Here is an 18316-nt window from a genome sequence, read left to right on the forward strand (position 1 = left end):
TTACAAATATATAAATAATAAGGTTTTAATTTTATAAGAAATTATATTTTTCTTTATTTTGGACGTATTTTTTCATACATAAATCGTTGATTTATATCTTGAGGAGATGCATTTATAAATCGTTTTTTTACAGCATGAAAATGCATTAGAGCAAAATTATATAATTCATTTTCCATCTTCCAAACAACAGATTTTTGAATTTTGTCTACCGTTTCAGGTCGCGGATTAATTTTTTGAGTCGTTTGACGTAAATGTGATTTATTATCTAAAATTTAATAAATTATTAATTTATTATTAATTATTAAAAAATCAATTTAATTTTTTTCTTTAATTTCAATTTTTATCTTTTCTTACTATGCAAAAAAGAATTATAAGCTCCTTTAAAGAAACGTGGAAGCACAATTTGCAAAATTTCTACAAATTCTGTTAATTCTTCTGTTACTCCTACAAGAAGATAATGTTTTTGTAAATTTCTCTTTGCTTCTTCTAATGCCCAACTATTTCCAATTTCCCTATTAAATAATATTTGTTTATTATAAATTATTTAATTATATTAAATTATATTAATAATTAAAATGATGTATTAAATCTTACCAACAAGCAGGATCATGACCACATAGAAATGGTATTTGTAACCACATATTATCAGGATCACAATCTGGTTGGCCTGCATCAATACACTCATCAAAAGTCTAAAAAAATATACATTAATAAGCATTATAATGTAATAAATAAATAAATTGTAAATTATAATTGTTACAAACCTTAGTATCTCCATGCTTTTTTCTAATTAAATGTGGTCTAAAATTATCTCCATATCTTAAAAAGTAGTAATACGAAACAAATCTATCTAGAGGTTTACGCAAGAGATTTATATACAAAGGTGTTTGTTTTATACCAAATCTAAAGCATAGATATAATTTTAAGAAACAAAATAAATAATTTTTATAATGAATATCTTATTCACTTACTTTTCAAAATTCAAAAATGCAACATGGCCATGATAAAATGCTGGTTTTTTTGTATTCCAAACAGTTATATTATTTGCAAATTGAATCTATAATTTTTTAAAATATATTAAATATAAATTAAGAAATAAAAATAAAATAAAAATTAATATTACCTGATTAGCAAGTGTAAGAGTATGCATATTATTAGAAACATTAATATGTAAAACATGATATTTGTTGTGTTTGCACAAATCGTAGACCAAACCTACAAAGCTGGTTGATGCTGTCTTTGGTACCCTGTTGTAGATAATGATGAGATCATCAAAAGGTGATTTGTAAGAATGCTCACTAGCTTCTATCCCAGTTTGAATATTGTTTTGTTCTTGCGTGATGGCATTGTCTGGAAGTACGATAGGATACCTATGTTATTCCATCACCTTTAACAGAACGAGATATTAAAAGGATGAAACTTTTGCTGTTATAAATTAATAGAATTAATTGTCTATTATAACGCCTACGCAATAATTTGTAGTGATCCTCCAGGAAATTTAATTTCATTTTTAAATAAATGATAGTGATTGTAAATATCACTACCAAAATCCATTGTAGTAGAAAACTTCTGTGTATCATATTTTCTTTATCAAATTTTAATAACTACATAAAAGACACACTTCATGAATTTCACACTAATTCTAATATTAATTTGTAAATATTTATAAATTTCGTTCAAAGATTTAGCAAGTAATTTATTCTAAACACTTCATCTTTTTTATTTAATACTATAAAAATGTATTATGCATTTTAGAAATATAGTCCTTTTTAATTTCTGAATATTTTATTAAATATATGCAAATATATATATACATATATAAATATATATATATTTTATCTTCATAAAACTCTTTTATCCATATCAATGAAATTTGCTTTCGATATATGATTCGATAACTTAAATTATCGATTAATCGTATTTAACATTTCGATTACACTCGAATTAATTCTCAACAAATATTTTTCAAAATATAACAAAATATTCAAAATTTAATGATTGCAAACTAATATTAATAATAAGAATAAGAAATAATCATTTATTATTAATTTGTATTAATAAATTTTTCATATCATACTTTTATAATTATTATTGTAATTATGTTAAATCATTACAATTATTTAATAAAATATTATATTAATAAATATAATATTATATATTTATATAATATTTATATAAATAAACAAATAAAATATATAAAATACAATTACATTGGATATATGCTTCAACTTCTTAAATTTACTTTATTTTTTTTTATTTTATATAATTATATATGGACATAATTTCAAATTTAATTTTTTTTATTTATTTATAATTAAATATTATGAAATTTATATATATATAAAATTCAATTTTTTTACTTTGTATATAAATCTATAAATTATATATTATTTATTATTTTATACATTAAATTATATATTTATAGATTTTATAGATTTATTTTTATATTATATTATAATTATAATTATATAATTATATTATATATTTATGTATATTTCAAAAATTTATTTAGAATAATGATATTATATATAACAAAATTTAAAATTATGTAATTATTATTTTTTAATTTATTTCAAAAGAGAAAATAATATAATTAGTAAATATAATTAAACAAAATGTATCATATAATAAAATTTATCAATATATATTTATAAATTGTTTGTATAAGATTTTAGCAATTTAACTTACATAAATTATATTAACATTATGTTATTTATAAATATCTAATTTTTGTTAATTTTTACTAATATAAAATTATTATATACAAAACTTAATGAAAATTAATTAAAAGTAAAATTTTTTGTTCATAATATATTTTATTTTTCTTACATTTTTATTATATATTTTATTAATAAAATTAAATAACATTAAATAATTTTATTCTAATGAATTTAACATCAAAAGCTGTTTCAGCACTTTCGTTTGACTAGTTTCCCTTATTTCTCCTGCTAAAAACATTTCATCTACAACTGTATATACCTATAAAAAGTTTTTATTAAAGAGAATTATGGAATTATGGAATTATGTTATAATATATATTTATATTATATATTACCTTATAAAAATTAAAAACAAGATCCAATTCACACACATTATGGAAATATTCATTTAATACTTCAACAAAATTATGTATTGCTTCTAGATAGCAGAGATTATTATCATTGACATCAACACAAATGCAAAAATATAAACCAGCATATCTTCTATATACAATCTTGAAATTACGAAACTAAAATATAACCAATTTAACATTTAACAAGTATTAAATAATATAATAATAAATTATATATAAAATTTACCTCTACAAAGTTTGTATGCTTAGCATCTCGTACAGTTACTACTGCGTGGACTTCTTCTATTAATTTTTGTTTTTCATCGTCATCAAAATTCATATACCATTTTGCTAATCTTGTTTTTCCAGCTCTATTTTGAATGAGGATGAAACGGATCTGTACATTATTTCGTTATTTTTAGAATTTATTTTGTTTAATTGATAAATAATTTCGTAAAAATATAATTTTTACTACTATAAGGAAAAAAAAAATTATAATTTTAACTATGGTAACGAAAACAAATACATTGAAAATACTACATTGAAAATGTATTTAATAATTACTTGCCATGATTAATTTGACTTTATATGTTAAATAATACTACAATTGATGTACTTAACAACCGACGATCAACAAAGAATACACAAAGAAGTCGAATGACATTTGTTACCGCCCCTGACTTATAAAAATTGTGAATTAAATCATTTTAATATCTAAAAATTTAATAAAGTAATTTGGATATTTCCATAATTGTAAAAGTTCAGAGAGAAAAAAAATTTTTATGAAAATAAAATGTAAAATTTTTGAAAAAATAGATGCTTATTCTTTAATAATCATTATCGTATATTGACCGCAGAAACAAAATGGCTAACGGTGGCAAATTTGAAAATGATGAAACTTTGAAAGAAAATGATGAAGACTTGAAAGAAAAAGAAGAAGAAAAAGAAGAAGGAGAAGAAGAACAAGAAGAACAAGATATAAATGCAGAAGAAATATTTGATGTGACAGATGAAAAGCATTCATTTATAGCTTGGAAACCTCAAGATGGAACTATAATTGAAAATATTTTAGAATTTTTGTATCCTTATTTTTCTTTTGCATTTTATATCTTTATTATTTTATATATTATATTTCTTAATATGTATATTAGTTATTCATATGGATATGATTGTCGAAAATATTTCAATCTCTGTGTAGTTGATCCAAATACTATTGCTTTTGCTACTGGCAATTTAATTCAATTTTTTAATGTAGAAGAAAATAAAATTTGGTTTAAATTAGGTTCTATAGGAACTGGTATTGGACACATTTCAGTAAATATTATATTTTCAATTAATATTAAGAAGAATATTATAAATTTAAAAATTTTATTTATAAATTTAAAAAGTTTTTTTATAAAATTATTTAAAAAATATATTTTTTTTTTATAGAAAAACCCTATTTTTGAACATATTGCTGTTGGAGCAAATGGTAAAAATCCTGTGATAAATATTCTTGATTGGCCTCATATGACAACTATAATTGTTTTAAAAGGAGGAACAACTAAACGTTATCTTCATTTATCATATAGGTTTATATTTAATAATAATTTTAAATATATATATATATAATTAATATTATATAATTAATATATAATTAAGATATGATATGAAATAATATTTTTTATAGTCCAGATGGTTTATTATTGGCATCACAAGGTGGTGAACCTGATTATTTCATTTCCCTTTGGAATTGGAAAGAATCAAAAATTGTTTTGCAATGTAAATCGTATGTTCAAAATATATATAATGTTACTTTTTCTAAATTCATTCCTGGTCAATTAACATCAAGTGGTATAGGACATATTAAATTTTGGAAAATGTCTAAAACTTTTACTGGATTAAAACTTAAAGGTGAAATTGGTAAATTTGGAAGTACAGAAATTTCTGATATTATAGCAATTTATCCCATGCCAAATGAAACTGTAAGAAAACATTAAATTAATTGCATAAAAAAAAATATAATTTACAATATGATAAAAATTTATAACTACACATTTTTAAATAAATTTTTTAGGTGATTTCTGGATGTGAATGGGGTAATATCCTTTTATGGGATGAAAGTTTAATTAAACTTGAAGCATGTAGAAAAAATAAAGAAACGGCACATACTGGTTTTATCAGTCAATTTGAATTTATTAATCAAGAATTGATATCAGTTGGTAATAATAATTTATAATTAAAATTCATACAATTAATGTGCAATTATTATAAAAAAGAAGAGAAAAAATATAAATAATAATATAATTTTTAATTTAGGATCTGATGGATGGATACGATTTTGGTTTTATGAAACCATAGATCATGCTGATCTTGCTGATGATGAACAATTTCTTGAAATTCAACCAATTTATGAATTTGAAATTACAGAAAATGAAGAAAATGCAATGCTTATAAGTATACAAAAACAGGAGCCAGATAATCCTGACAAAACAATTTGGTATGCTCAAGTAAGTATAGTGTAATCACACACATATATAAAACATAATATAAATATTGAAAAAAATATTAAACAGGATGGAAATGGAGGTTTATGGTTACTTGATCTTTGTACTCTTAAAAAAAAAACTATACAAAAGAAAATTTTTATATGTCATGCTGGTCCTGTTGTTGATATGGATATAGCAGATTGGGGACCTTTTGTAGCAACACTTGATAAAAATGGCAATTTGCATATTTATAATTATATAGAAAAAACATTAAATTTAATTTACAAATTTCATAATACTGGTAGCCAGATTATTTGGCTTCCATGTAATGTAAATATTTCTTTTTCTTTTTATTTTCTTTGAATAATTTAAATAGTATTATTTCATTAAAACTTTTATTAGATTGAAAAAACAGGCTCAACACTTATATGTGCTTTTGAAAACGGTATTATTAGAATGATTACATTAGAAACTACAAAGATTAAAAACAAAAATGAGAAAAATCATGTAAAATTAATTCAAGTTTTAAGACCACATTCAATGCCAATTACTGTAATGTCTTTAAATACATCTAGTAGGTATGTTATATATACATATATATTTTATATATACTGTGTAATTTTATTATTATTAATATGTATCACTTATTTTTAGTTTATTAGTAACAGGTAGTGATGATGCTACTATTTTTGTATTTAATATTCATACTCCTAATAATTATCCTACAATTGTACCTATTGGCTATGTGAAACTTCCATCCTCTGTTACTTGTATGGCATGGAATCCTTATGAAGTAAGTACAATTATTTAAACAAAAAAAAATATAGATAATAATTTTAATTAATATAAATAGGAAGCTACTTTGTTAATTGGATGTTTGAAAGGAGATTGTGTGGAAGTAAAATTACCTATAACACCTCAATCATATACAACAACTTCTTATGAGTTAATTAAATGTAAACCAGTATCATTTAAATTTGAATCAGTAAAATCTATGATAGAAAGAGAAGCTATAAAAAAAAAATATGAAGAAGAAAGGGAAGAAAGATTAAAAGAAAGAAAAAAAAAATTAGAAGAATTAATTGCTGAAAGTCCTCATATTGTAATTGATGAAGAAACATTTCTTAGTAAATACTTATTTTTAACTATATATATTAATAATTCAATTTAAATTGAGTATAACAATTTTTGTATAATTATGCTACAGTAATTTTTATGTATTTCATTTTTTTTAGTGGAAATTGATGAAAAAGAAATGATTCTTCCAGAAATTTATATTCCAGAAATTCCAAATAAAGTTTTAATAGCACAATATGGTATAAATGGAAATATATGGTTATTTATGGCTGGTTTTGATGCAGGATATATTTATGAATATCCACGTCCATTATTAGCAAAACCAAAAAATATTAAACTAATTAGACCTAGAATAATTGAATATGCAAAAGATATAGAAATGCATAATTTTCTTTTTCAGTAAGAATATTTGAAAGTATTTTTGAAAAACAAAATGCATAAAAATAATAATTTATATTTTTTTTAGAAAAAACAAGAAATATCTATATTTGGGAACACAATATGGACAAGTTTATGTAATTAAGATAAAGGAAGAAGATCCATTAAATTTTTCAGACTGTTGGATTTTACAAACACATGATCATTATAATGGACATATATCCAAAATTTTATTAAGTTATAATAAAGAAATGTTGCTAACATGTGGCCATGATGGAAATATATTTTCATTCTCAATCAATGATATACCAGATGAAAAATATGATATTCCAAAATTAGAGTATTTTCTTTTTGTAGTATGTTACATGATTTCTTAATTAATATTTTAATAAAATTGAATTTGATATAATATTTATAATTACATACAGCCTAAAATTGTTGAAGATATTGAAGATGTTGATCATCCAACTTTAGAAGAAGTAATTACTCGAATAGAACAAAATAGAATTATTTCTGTTGCAGAGGAAAAAAAGAAACATATTCTTGAAATTGTACGTAATTTAGCAGAAGAATTCACTAAAATTACTACAAGGTATATATTTTTCTTCATTTTTTAAATATAAAATCAATGAATATTATTTTTTTTATTTATCTTATTGTTATTATTATCATATTTTTGATTCCTTCAGTTCCTGCATTTATTGGATATGAAATATAAACTAGTTTTTGTGACATTTTTTAATTATATAGTACATTTTTAATATGTTGCATAATTTTTGTATAAGAATGATTTTTGTATTATATATTGTGATATTTACTGGAATAAAAAGAGTTAAAATAAAACAACATATGATAGTTCATGATAATAGAGATATTTCATTTCTAATTACATTATATCTAATGTAAATTACTTATAATTTACATAAATAAGTAATAAGTAAACCTTAATCGACATTTTTATATCAACTTTTATATTTGTTTTGCTTTCTAAAATTAACTCTCCAAAAATGATTATGAATATTATGAATATATTAATTCTTTCTATATAAGAATTGATTAATAACTATATTGGATTATATTATATAAATATTATATAGATAACATAATATAATATATTAAATAATATTTAGTATATAATGTTTCTTTGCCCATTATTTTCTTTTTTTGTTTTATCATTACTGATTATTTATATGTTTTAACTATTGCTTGATGTAGCGTTGTAATTTTATTATAAACATAATTTCTCAAGTTTTTTATTTGTTTCTTGTTTAGTATAAATGCATTTGTTAATTTTCTTGTTCTTTCACTTACTAATGTTATAATTATTCATTATTATCATTATTATTACGATTAAACTCTATGATTGTTTTTTTTTTTTAATTTAGAAATAAATCTCTTCTAAAATCGCAGCAAATATTACAATTTGATTTGGATCCAAGAATAGTAGAAGATTTAGAACAGCAATTGAAAACACAGATAATCTTAACACAACAAAAATTAGAATTTGAAGTAGAAAAAAATAAATTACAATTAGAAAAACTTATGAATCATTTTATTATGCCTATCACTTGTTTACCTTTTGCAGTTTATGGAATATTGTAAGTATTTTTCTTTTTTTAAATTGTTTATCAACAATTCTTAAAAAATTATGCCAATTAAAATTATAAAATTAGGAATGAAAATAAAGCAGTGTATTCTGTAAGAGAATTAAAATTAGATACTGATGGCATTTTAAAATGTATGAAATTGATGAAGCAAGAAGAACGACAGAAAACAGGCAGGTATATCTGTATTTTATTATATTCTGTTATTAAATTTATACTATATTTCTTAATTTTTAATTATCTTCTAAGAAATGGAATTGCTGCAAAAATTGGATAATAATATATTACAGGAAAAAACAATTTTGTATGTTTTTCACTATTAATAATATTAATAATTATATTTATAAGATCTATTTTTAATTGAATAATTTTTAGTAATGATTTTTTGTAACAACATTTTTTTTTTATATGTATATCTTTAAATTACAGAATAATAAAAGAACACATTGAGGAAGAAAAACGTGAGGTAGAAGAAAGAGAAATAAAATATATAGGACTCTTAGGTGAAGATTTTAGTGATTTAACATCAGGATTAGGATTACAAATTAATCAAATGTTTTCAAAATACAAGGAGAAAAAGATTAGATTAATGGAACGACAAAAAGAAGTAAGTAAATTGAAATAAAAAAATTACATTATAATATTTATTATTTTTTTAAAAGTATATTATATATACAGTGGCAAAAATTATATAGAAAAAAACCAAATTTGATTAAAGGTCGTTTGAAAGATACAATTTTTCTTGAAAAGGCAAGACAAACCATTGGTGAATATAATTTAAAAGTAGATGTAGATTTTAGTTTAACAAGAAAAAGAGAAACTGCAGCTATAAAATTTAAACAACTTATGGATTGCAGAAATAAGGTACAAATGCTAGAAAATTCAGTATTAAATATAAAGATAATTTTAAAAATAATTATTTTTCTTATAGCTTCATAATTTGCGAGAGAATTTCAATATGAAGTTGAAAGCAATTGCATTAAAAAAACAAAGAATACAAGAAGAGTTTGGTAAACTAATACAAACTCTTAAAAAAATTCATATAGAAATTCCATTGAAAAATGTAAAACCTTTACCATATCCACCAAAAGTGAATCTTGATATTGAATTTCCTGAACATAATCTTGAAGTTAGTTATATTTATAATTAATAATTAAGTGCATAATTAAAATTATATAGGATTATTTTTTATTACTTTATAATAATCATTACAGCTTGAAAAATATATATCTATGTCAGAAAAGATGCAACAAATAAAACGCGAAAAACAATCATTGATTGTAGATCAATTAATAGATTATTCTGATTTAGAATATGAAGTATTATATTGTGATGACAAAAGTATTCAAATTAATGAAGAACAAGACCTTCTTCATTCTCTTATTTCTTCTTCAACAATAAAAATAAAGGATCAGTCATCTATAGCAGGTGATTTAATTAAAAATCTTAACATAAATGACTCTATTCAAACTAGTTGGGAACGTGAAATGAAACGTTCTCGAATGTGGCGAAAAATATATGAACAAGATTGTATTTTACAACATATCAATACTGAATATAAACAATTGGAAATTGAATTAGATGAATTAGAAAAATATAGATTAGATGTTATATATCAAAGTATATATATGAATCTAAATTTGTTAACTTTATATGAAGAATTTATTATTTTGAGAGAATCTGAAACAATGGAACATATACTTGAAGAAAAAGTTACTCAGAAATCAAATGAACATACTACACTGGTGTTAAAGGTTATTATTCTTCTAATAAAAGAATTAATTTTTAATCATATTTTTATTTATTAACAATATTATATTAATATATAATAGATGCAAGGTACAAATATTAATATTACTACACGAGAAGAAGAAATTCGAAAATTGTATACAAAAATTAAAGATATTGCTACTGAATTCGCAAAAACTACAATTGATAGTAAATTTCATAACTTTCTTCAAAAAATATTTAAAAAAAAATATACAATAAAAAAAGCAAATGGTATTAAATTCTCTTATTTTCATTATGAATATATTTTTAATTAAATTTAAGAATATAATTTCAAATTATTAAAGAATAGTTAATTATATTAAAATTATAATTTTTAGCTTCTTTAGATTCAGTTACAGAATCAACAGAAACTACTGATGAAGAAACAGATGACACAATAGATTCTGAAGCTGAATATGTTCCATTTGATGAAAATATATGTCCAGTAGGATGTGATATACAATTATATGAAATGGCATTTGCCATGAGAGAAAAACGATATGCATATGAATTTCAAATTAGAGAAGAACAAAGAGAAATAGAACTTTTGCAAAAAGAATTGGATACTGATTCAAAATATTTAAAAATCGTTGAAAATATTTTAAAAAGTCATCAGGAAGAATTAGAAAAATTTATGGTATTTTCAAACATATTTCCAAAAATATCCTATTATATATAATTTATAAAATATGAATTTTATTTTTTACAGTTGGATAAACAAAAAAAATTAAATGAAATTAATGTAACAGTTATATTGAAACTTCATCAATTACAGCATATATTAGATTCTGGATCTATTGCAAACATTGAAGATTGTATAGTTTTTAATAAAAAAAAATTATCAAATTTATATGCTAGAGTAGGAGAGTTGCAAGAAGAAACATACAACTTAGAAGAAACACGCAAGTATAATAAAAAGAAATAAAATAAAATAGAAAAATATGTAAAAGAAAATTTATAATTTATTACAGAAAAAATGAAATACATTTAAAACGAATAAAATTGGACCTAAAATATATGAAAGCTCAAAACAAAAAATTAAAAGAAGAAATCAAAGAAAAGATGATACAAAAATTTGGTTGCAAAGTATCTTTGATTGAACTTTATGAAATTATTTTACAGAGATTAATTTATGATACTAAAATTGATGTACGCAAAATTATGAAGAATTTTACTAAAGATATAGAAAGTAAATTTTATAATGTTTATTATTTTATAAAATTATTTTAATGAAAACATATACATTTCTATTATTATAATCTTTCAGATACAAAATGGAAATATAAGGAAAGTTTAATTACCTTGGAAAATTTAATTCAATATAATACTGAAAAATTAAGTTTTTTGACAATATTAGAAAAAGAAAACTTTAAACTTAAAAAAATTTTGAAGCAAACTTTAATTTCAGAAGTAAAATATTTTAAATCTGCTTATTCACATATAGTGTGGACTATTTAATATGATTATTATTTATTTTTATTATTAATTAATCAAAATTTTTTTACTAATATATAATATAATAAAATATTTTTAATATAATAATAAATAATAAATTACTTACTATAAATAATTTCAGAAATGTTTAAAATAATATCATATATTTGTATATTTTTTTTAAATTTTTAAATTCACTTTCAATTTTTTCATATATAATTCTATAACATTTTCATTTATTAATTAACAAGATGAATTAATTTAATAAATTTAAAAACATTTTTTTTTTAATAAAAGAAAAACCATAGAGTAATATAGAAAAAAATTAAAGATAATTTTGAAAATTTATTTACAAAAAAAATATACAAAATAAATCAAATTTCATTATCTTAAAGATTCTTCAAGATTTTAACATTTATAATAAAAAATTTATCAATACATTAATAATGAGAATAATTAATATAATTATATTAAATTCATCCATCTAGTAAAACTTTATCTTGAAAAACCAAAATTTGGAAAAATTTTTTTTATTTACTAATATTAAAAATTATTTATGTTTAAAAGAGCTTGCCATATAATTTTAAAATTATATTAACTTTATTTACAATTTATCCGATAGTAATTGCAAACAAATAATTTTGACAAAATAGAATTAATTTTTAGAATTATTTTTGATCTTATTATTTTTAGAAAATTTATGATCTTAAATATTGATTTGTTTATCAATATAATTTATTTAAAAAATAATTATTAATAATATATCTATTAACTATTAATATTTTTAAATACTTATAATGATTGCTTGAATTCAAAAACTGTTTTTGAATTCTATTTATCAAATACTATGAAGAAATACAAAAATAAACAAATTTTTAGTTTTTCATAATGAAGTTCTAACATTATTAATTCTTAATCAATTAAAAATTATATTAGTTAAATAATTAATATTTTTCTTTATAGAAGGATATGTTAGAAATAGAACTTGAACATAAGACTGATTTAATTACACTTGAAAATATTCTTCACAATCAAATACAACAAAAACACATTCTACAAAATGATATAGAAAATCTTAAAGTTGGATCAAGAAAATTATTTTCAAATTGTTTGAATCAAAATATATCATAAAAAATTAATTTTAAATAAAATTATTAATTGTATAATATAATTGTATAATTTAAAAGTTTTTTTAATACTTAGAAATAAAGTTCTTGATTAAATGAAATTAAAAATTTTTTTTAACAAAACTTATTCTTAATATTTATAATAAGAAATAATAATAATAATAATATTTGATATATATATATATTTTATACTTACTTAATGTAAATTATTAAAATATAAAAAATATGTTTGTAATTTACGTTTATAATTTTTTCAGATTTTTTAGATTTATTATTATAAAATATTCTTATTTTCATCGATTAATTTATAAATTTATAAATTTATTTTAATTTAAATTTTTAAATTCTTTTTATATGTTTTTATAAATTTTGAAAATGATGATCTTAATTATTGGAATTAATGATTTAAAAGTTGTATATATAATTTTTAGAAATTTTAGTAATAATATAACGCCATATTAAATTCTTAATTAAGTTACTTAAAAAATAAAAATGGACCAAATTTGAATTATCTTTCAATAAAATATTTTTATATAATTTTATATAATGCAATTAATATTATTAATATTATAAGTATAATTATTTATATTATATATTCAATGAAAAATTATAAATTATAAATATATTATAAATTATATAATTTTTTTTATCTAAAAAATAATTTGAATTTAGCGCGGCTTTTATCGTCCAATTAAATTGTATAAAGAACTAACATAGAATCATGAAATTCTTTAATCGAAAGATAATTTAGATTTGATGTGTGTTCTTTTTTCTATCATCCAATCAGATTAAGTAAAAATTCAACATAGTCATATAGTTTCCAAAAATCCCTAAAAATGCAAAAATTTGCATGTAAATAACTTTTAGTCACTGAATTTCTATAACTAAAATTGTCATTTTCGAATTTTATGTATCAAAATTTATGAAGATATATAAAAAAAATACTTAAAATTTAAGTATTTTAAATTAAAATTTAATTTTTTTATTTAATTGTTGAATTTATTATATTTAGAAAATAATAAATAATTTTAAAGAAAGTAAATGTTAAAATGAAATGTTAATAACTTGTGTGTATTCTTTTTAAGCGATTCTAATTAACGTATTATTAATGATATAAGGAAATGTCAAATCTAGCTTAACGTTTAAAAAGTCTATGGTAATTTTTAAACTAAGGAGTAAACAAACAAGAATAGAATAATGAATAGAAAATAAAGATAAAAAGGAAGATATAGCAGAAATATAAATTTATTTCTGTATAAAAAGTGTATTTATTTATTCTTTCAAAAATTATAGAAATAGAAATTTAAAGTGCTTTTTAAATAAAAAAAAAATGGATCAAATGTTACCTAGTCCTGGATTTAGCATTCCAAGTATAGGTACACCTTTACATCAACCAGAAGAGGATCAGCAAATTTTACCTAATGCATTACAACAACAGCAACAACAGCAGCAGCAACAGCAACAATCACAACAACAGCAGCAATCACAACAACAGTATCAATTACAACAATTACATACTATGAGTCCAAACATGCAAAGTGGTATGCTAATGATCGGAACACCGCAAAAAAATATGCATGCCTATGCAACAACACCTACTTTTGCAACACCACAAAGTCTTATGCAACCACAAACACCGGTATGGCTAAATATAATAGTTTTTACATTTATTGAATATTATATTTTATATTATTTGAAAAAACTATAATATTGTTTATAGCAAAATATGATGTCTCCATTAGTGCAAAATACTAATCATATAGCTCCTCCATCTATAGGACCATCTACACCTGGTCCTATGACACCTATGACACCGGCTTCTGCAGATCCAGGAATATTACCTCAACTTCAGTAAGTCAAAAAATTATTTCATGATGAAAAATATCTAATACATTTCATTGATCTTACAGGAATATTGTTTCTACAGTTAATTTAAATTGCAAATTAGATTTAAAAAAAATAGCTCTTCATGCTAGAAATGCGGAATATAATCCAAAGAGATTTGCTGCAGTTATTATGAGGATAAGAGAACCAAGAACCACTGCATTAATATTTAGTAGTGGAAAAATGGTTTGTACTGGAGCAAAGAGTGAAGAGGATTCTCGATTGGCAGCAAGAAAATATGCCAGAATTATTCAGAAACTTGGTTTTCCAGTTAGTAAATATTTTTAAATCATTTATTTATTTTTAATCAATTATTTTTAATCAATTATAAATTTAATTTATTTTACATGAAGGCAAAATTTCTTGATTTCAAAATACAAAATATGGTAGGCAGCTGTGATGTGAAATTTCCAATTAGATTAGAAGGTTTAGTACTTACACATGGACAATTCTCCTCATATGAACCTGAACTTTTCCCTGGATTAATATATCGTATGGTTAAACCTAGAATCGTTTTACTTATATTTGTTTCAGGAAAAGTAGTGTTAACAGGTTAGTAATTATTGTATGTGTTACATATTTATATGCGTTATTCTTCTTTTTATATATATTTATGATTTATTTTTTAAATTATTATTTTTATTATTTGAGTAGGAGCAAAAGTTAGACAAGAGATTTATGAAGCATTTGATAATATCTACCCTATTTTGAAGAGTTTTAAAAAGCAGTGATTTTATTTTTTACATGTTAAAGTTATGTATTAAATGGACAAAACTAAGGTAAGATATTTTGATATTATTGCCTTATAATCAATAAAGAAATAAAATAAATTATGTATGTTTTGCTATGGTGCTAAAAAATTTTTAAAAGAATTAAACAAATTCTATGAAATGAATAGACTAAAAAATATTTTTGTTAAAATAATTACTAAAAAAAAAATATGTTTAATTTTTAATTAAAATTTTATTAAACAATTTTCAAAAGGAGAAGCTTCCAAATTTATTATTATAGAATAATGTGAAAAATATAGACTACTTGGAAAACAATTTACTTTCTTGATGATATGGTACTTTGATTGAAAGGTAGTTATTATTCTTTAGAATTGAACTATTAATTTATATAATGTACATATTGTTAAAATTTATAACATTTCATTTTATTTTATACATAAAATATGATCTGTATTTTTTCAATTAATAGAAATAACTAATACCTCATTATGCAAATAATTGTAAAGAGAAGAAAGAAATCCATCTATAGAATAAGAGAAACATTTTTATGTTCGTAAGATTATCTATATTCTTAAAAATGCTTTAACTCTGTAAAAATTAGATAACATTTTGATACATTGTAATATGAATTAACTATTAAATGCAAAATGAGAATTGTACAAATATTAAAAAATTTTTATTATAAAAATATACATTTTATTGTGACAAGAACTTGTTTTAATGAAATATTTTATTATTTTATTTAATTATGTAATTTCATAATAGTTTTTACTAAACATTGTTGAAGTACAGGACAAATATCTTTGTTAACTGTTATTAAAATTTCTGTTGCTTGTATAATAGATTTTGTATCAATGCTTCCAATTAAAAATACTTCAGATACTTGATTATGCTGTGCAAGACTAGCTAGTGTAATTATTCCATGATTAAAATCATCTTGATTATCTGGTTGTGTATTGCATATTACCTCTTCTGTATCAGTAGGATCCATTAAGTAATAATTATCATATATACCCTATATATTTATTGAAATATATTAATATTTAAAAAAACAAATAATAAAAATCAAATATTTATATTCTTAGTTTTTTTAATAATCACTTACTATAGTAGAAGCTGTAACCAAACCAAACATAGGAACACCTGCATTAGCTAAAGCAGTACTAGCAGCCATAATTGCAGCTGCTAATGAAGATCCAGCATTGTCTAAGACCATTGCATATACATCTACTTGAAAATTAGGAAATTCATGCTGAAAAATAACAACTTTTTATACATAATATTAAGAATGATTATCATTAAATAATAGAAATTAATTAAATTATAAAACTATATAATATATTGAATTTGCTTTGAAATATTTTTGTAATTAAATTAATTTTTGAAAAATATATTTCTATTGAAATAATTAATAATTAATATTTATATTAATAATGATTATATATGTAAAAAAATTTATATTATATATATATTTACCAAACATACAGCTGGTTCTAATGCTCTTTGTAAAATTAAACTATATTGTTTTTCCTCTGCATCTTGTTGATGAATTTTTCTTTTTTGACAAGAAAATGGAGCAAATTTGAATTCGCAATAAATTTCTCCCTGTGTGCAATAACCATTCCTATTTGATAATTCTCTAGGATCAAAGACAGAACAAACTACTTTTGTATTTCCTAATTCGATATAGGCAGATCCTTTTGCCTGGCTAACAATACCTGTTTTTAAAACTGTAAAAATAAAACATAAATAATTGCTTTAACAATGTTTAATAATATTTATTTATAAGATAAAAAAATTTAATCTTACATATTTTTCTCATTTCACTATTAGCTCGTTTATCATTTCTTATATTAAAATCATGTTTTACTTTGTCACTCTTTTTATTAAGATTAGAATAAATGTAATAAGGTATAGAGATATCTGGACCATTAATTCGTCTTTGATCAATAGGCATTTTAAAAATGGAATATTTTTTGTTAAAATATTCTTAATTTTCAATTAATATAATAATTTAATTAACCTTAAAAATATGCAATTAATTATAAAATATTTACAATATGTAGTAATAAATTATTATACATTACACGACTTAAGAAGATTCTGTATGAAGTATTGTGCTATGCGCATAAGGGAAATATAAGATACATTGCGCATTGCAGTACACTTCATAACCTTATTTTTACACATTTCGTAAATGATTTAATATATATCAAATATATATCAAAAGATTAATTATCTATAATTTCTTACGTTTTTTTAAATTTATTATGTTTAATATGTTTATTAATTTATTTTAATTATCGGAAATCATATAATTAATAGCTATGAAAATTCTTATTCTTTCTAAGATCTTTACTGTGTCACATAATTAAAAAAAATATTAAAAAGATAAATCTTTAATATATTATAAGTTATTAATCGTTATTATATATATATAATCATTAATTCAATTCAAATAATATTTATTTTGCTATTAAACTTTTTTCTTAATGTCGTTTTTCATCATAAAATTTTTATTTTAACATAATATAATTTAATATAATAAATTATTTAAACATAATTTTTATTTTAAATGTATGACTATAACACAATATTTTTATTATAAAGATATGAGAGATATAAAGATATTTTATTGTATAAAAGTTATAAAAAAAAAAGTAATAATTCAATTTTAAATATATTAAATGTTTTAAACAAACTACAGTATATTAATATTATAATTAATATATTTAGAACATCTTTGATTTTAAAAATCAAAATAAACACAAAAATTAATTTATAAAAATGT

The 18316-nt window shown here is 20.5% G+C and overlaps 5 protein-coding genes across 16 annotated transcripts; 2 read left to right on the forward strand and 3 right to left on the reverse strand.

Annotated features, from left to right (window-relative positions):
- Window positions 1–29: 29 nt before the first annotated feature.
- Window positions 30–1923, reverse strand: LOC100864377 (heparin sulfate O-sulfotransferase). Of its 3 annotated transcripts, none has more exons than XM_012492087.3 (7): window positions 1469–1923; window positions 1124–1350; window positions 972–1057; window positions 765–903; window positions 595–692; window positions 355–512; window positions 30–265 (listed from the first exon to the last, which is right to left on the reverse strand). In XM_012492087.3, exons 1-7 carry the CDS (start codon window positions 1578–1580, stop codon window positions 54–56), a joined length of 1032 nt encoding a protein of 343 aa, XP_012347541.1. In that variant the 5' UTR covers window positions 1581–1923; the 3' UTR covers window positions 30–53. The 3 variants fall into 3 exon arrangements, with proteins under 3 accessions (XP_012347541.1, XP_086771095.1, XP_086771094.1); XM_086914969.1 differs by having other exon boundaries at window positions 1124–1387; window positions 1469–1913; XM_086914968.1 differs by having other exon boundaries at window positions 1220–1350; window positions 1469–1902.
- An 873-nt stretch (window positions 1924–2796) lies between these two features.
- Window positions 2797–3762, reverse strand: AP-2sigma (adaptor protein complex 2, sigma subunit). Of its 2 annotated transcripts, none has more exons than XM_012492090.3 (4): window positions 3621–3762; window positions 3300–3449; window positions 3056–3229; window positions 2797–2979 (listed from the first exon to the last, which is right to left on the reverse strand). In XM_012492090.3, the coding sequence occupies exons 1-4, from the start codon at window positions 3621–3623 to the stop codon at window positions 2878–2880; spliced, it is 429 nt and encodes a 142-aa protein (XP_012347544.1). In that variant the 5' UTR covers window positions 3624–3762; the 3' UTR covers window positions 2797–2877. The 2 variants fall into 2 exon arrangements, with proteins under 2 accessions (XP_012347544.1, XP_086771106.1); XM_086914980.1 differs by having other exon boundaries at window positions 3300–3526; window positions 3621–3756.
- Window positions 3665–13018, forward strand: LOC100870925 (cilia- and flagella-associated protein 44). Of its 6 annotated transcripts, none has more exons than XM_086914975.1 (26): window positions 3665–3782; window positions 3910–4131; window positions 4204–4366; window positions 4484–4623; window positions 4722–5016; window positions 5109–5253; window positions 5351–5541; window positions 5608–5850; window positions 5923–6098; window positions 6175–6313; window positions 6374–6647; window positions 6756–6996; window positions 7064–7331; window positions 7404–7567; window positions 8361–8573; window positions 8649–8756; window positions 9009–9186; window positions 9258–9443; window positions 9511–9708; window positions 9794–10333; window positions 10412–10580; window positions 10688–10986; window positions 11059–11255; window positions 11321–11538; window positions 11617–11759; window positions 12747–13018. In XM_086914975.1, exons 2-26 carry the CDS (start codon window positions 3917–3919, stop codon window positions 12912–12914), a joined length of 5271 nt encoding a protein of 1756 aa, XP_086771101.1. In that variant the 5' UTR covers window positions 3665–3782; window positions 3910–3916; the 3' UTR covers window positions 12915–13018. The 6 variants fall into 6 exon arrangements, 5 of the variants coding, with proteins under 5 accessions (XP_086771101.1, XP_086771102.1, XP_086771105.1 ...); XM_086914976.1 differs by having other exon boundaries at window positions 3699–3847; XR_015294367.1 differs by lacking the exon at window positions 3665–3782 and having other exon boundaries at window positions 3899–4131; window positions 11059–11251.
- Window positions 13019–13623: 605 nt separating this feature from the next.
- On the forward strand, window positions 13624–17062 carry Tbp (TATA binding protein). Of its 3 annotated transcripts, XR_015294369.1 has the most exons (7): window positions 13624–14549; window positions 14631–14761; window positions 14821–15064; window positions 15148–15346; window positions 15449–15573; window positions 15779–15876; window positions 15995–16231. XR_015294369.1 is itself a non-coding variant. In XM_086914981.1 (6 exons), the coding sequence occupies exons 1-5, from the start codon at window positions 14241–14243 to the stop codon at window positions 15523–15525; spliced, it is 960 nt and encodes a 319-aa protein (XP_086771107.1). In that variant the 5' UTR covers window positions 13624–14240; the 3' UTR covers window positions 15526–15573; window positions 16636–17062. The 3 variants fall into 3 exon arrangements, 2 of the variants coding, with proteins under 2 accessions (XP_086771107.1, XP_086771108.1); XM_086914981.1 differs by lacking the exons at window positions 15779–15876; window positions 15995–16231 and adding an exon at window positions 16636–17062; XM_086914982.1 differs by lacking the exon at window positions 15779–15876.
- On the reverse strand, window positions 16180–17965 carry LOC100864804 (exosome complex component MTR3). Of its 2 annotated transcripts, none has more exons than XM_086914983.1 (5): window positions 17779–17965; window positions 17335–17548; window positions 17002–17255; window positions 16631–16777; window positions 16180–16540 (listed from the first exon to the last, which is right to left on the reverse strand). In XM_086914983.1, exons 2-5 carry the CDS (start codon window positions 17480–17482, stop codon window positions 16268–16270), a joined length of 822 nt encoding a protein of 273 aa, XP_086771109.1. In that variant the 5' UTR covers window positions 17483–17548; window positions 17779–17965; the 3' UTR covers window positions 16180–16267. The 2 variants fall into 2 exon arrangements, with proteins under 2 accessions (XP_086771109.1, XP_086771110.1); XM_086914984.1 differs by lacking the exon at window positions 17779–17965 and adding an exon at window positions 17613–17676.
- Between the last annotated feature and the right edge of the window lie 351 nt (window positions 17966–18316).

Source organism: Apis florea, unplaced genomic scaffold (assembly GCF_048593485.1).
Source record: "Apis florea isolate Af1SG1 unplaced genomic scaffold, ASM4859348v1 contig_3758_pilon, whole genome shotgun sequence".
In the NCBI taxonomy this organism is placed as follows: domain Eukaryota; kingdom Metazoa; phylum Arthropoda; class Insecta; order Hymenoptera; family Apidae; genus Apis; species Apis florea.

Excerpts from the sequence above, each read along its gene's own strand:
- LOC100864377 (XM_012492087.3), bottom strand. The coding sequence starts at position 1,580 with ATGATACACAGAAGTTTTCTACTACAATGGATTTTGGTAGTGATATTT. Across the intron at positions 1,351-1,468 it reads GGATCACTACAAATTATTGC|ACAATGCCATCACGCAAGAA; the intron begins GTAGGCGTTATA and ends TCGTACTTCCAG. Across the intron at positions 513-594 it reads GGTCATGATCCTGCTTGTTG|GGAAATTGGAAATAGTTGGG; the intron begins GTAAGATTTAAT and ends ATTATTTAATAG.
- AP-2sigma (XM_012492090.3), bottom strand. Across the intron at positions 3,230-3,299 it reads AGCATACAAACTTTGTAGAG|TTTCGTAATTTCAAGATTGT; the intron begins GTAAATTTTATA and ends GTTATATTTTAG. Across the intron at positions 2,980-3,055 it reads TTGTTTTTAATTTTTATAAG|GTATATACAGTTGTAGATGA; the intron begins GTAATATATAAT and ends AACTTTTTATAG.
- LOC100870925 (XM_086914975.1), top strand. The coding sequence starts at position 3,917 with ATGGCTAACGGTGGCAAATTTGAAAATGATGAAACTTTGAAAGAAAAT. Across the intron at positions 6,314-6,373 it reads TGGCATGGAATCCTTATGAA|GAAGCTACTTTGTTAATTGG; the intron begins GTAAGTACAATT and ends TAATATAAATAG. Across the intron at positions 9,444-9,510 it reads TTATGGATTGCAGAAATAAG|CTTCATAATTTGCGAGAGAA; the intron begins GTACAAATGCTA and ends TTTTTCTTATAG.
- Tbp (XM_086914981.1), top strand. The coding sequence starts at position 14,241 with ATGGATCAAATGTTACCTAGTCCTGGATTTAGCATTCCAAGTATAGGT. Across the intron at positions 15,065-15,147 it reads TTCAGAAACTTGGTTTTCCA|GCAAAATTTCTTGATTTCAA; the intron begins GTTAGTAAATAT and ends TTTTACATGAAG. Across the intron at positions 15,347-15,448 it reads AGGAAAAGTAGTGTTAACAG|GAGCAAAAGTTAGACAAGAG; the intron begins GTTAGTAATTAT and ends TTATTTGAGTAG.
- LOC100864804 (XM_086914983.1), bottom strand. The coding sequence starts at position 17,482 with ATGCCTATTGATCAAAGACGAATTAATGGTCCAGATATCTCTATACCT. Across the intron at positions 16,778-17,001 it reads TAGAACCAGCTGTATGTTTG|CATGAATTTCCTAATTTTCA; the intron begins GTAAATATATAT and ends GTTATTTTTCAG. Across the intron at positions 16,541-16,630 it reads TGGTTACAGCTTCTACTATA|GGTATATATGATAATTATTA; the intron begins GTAAGTGATTAT and ends ATAAATATATAG.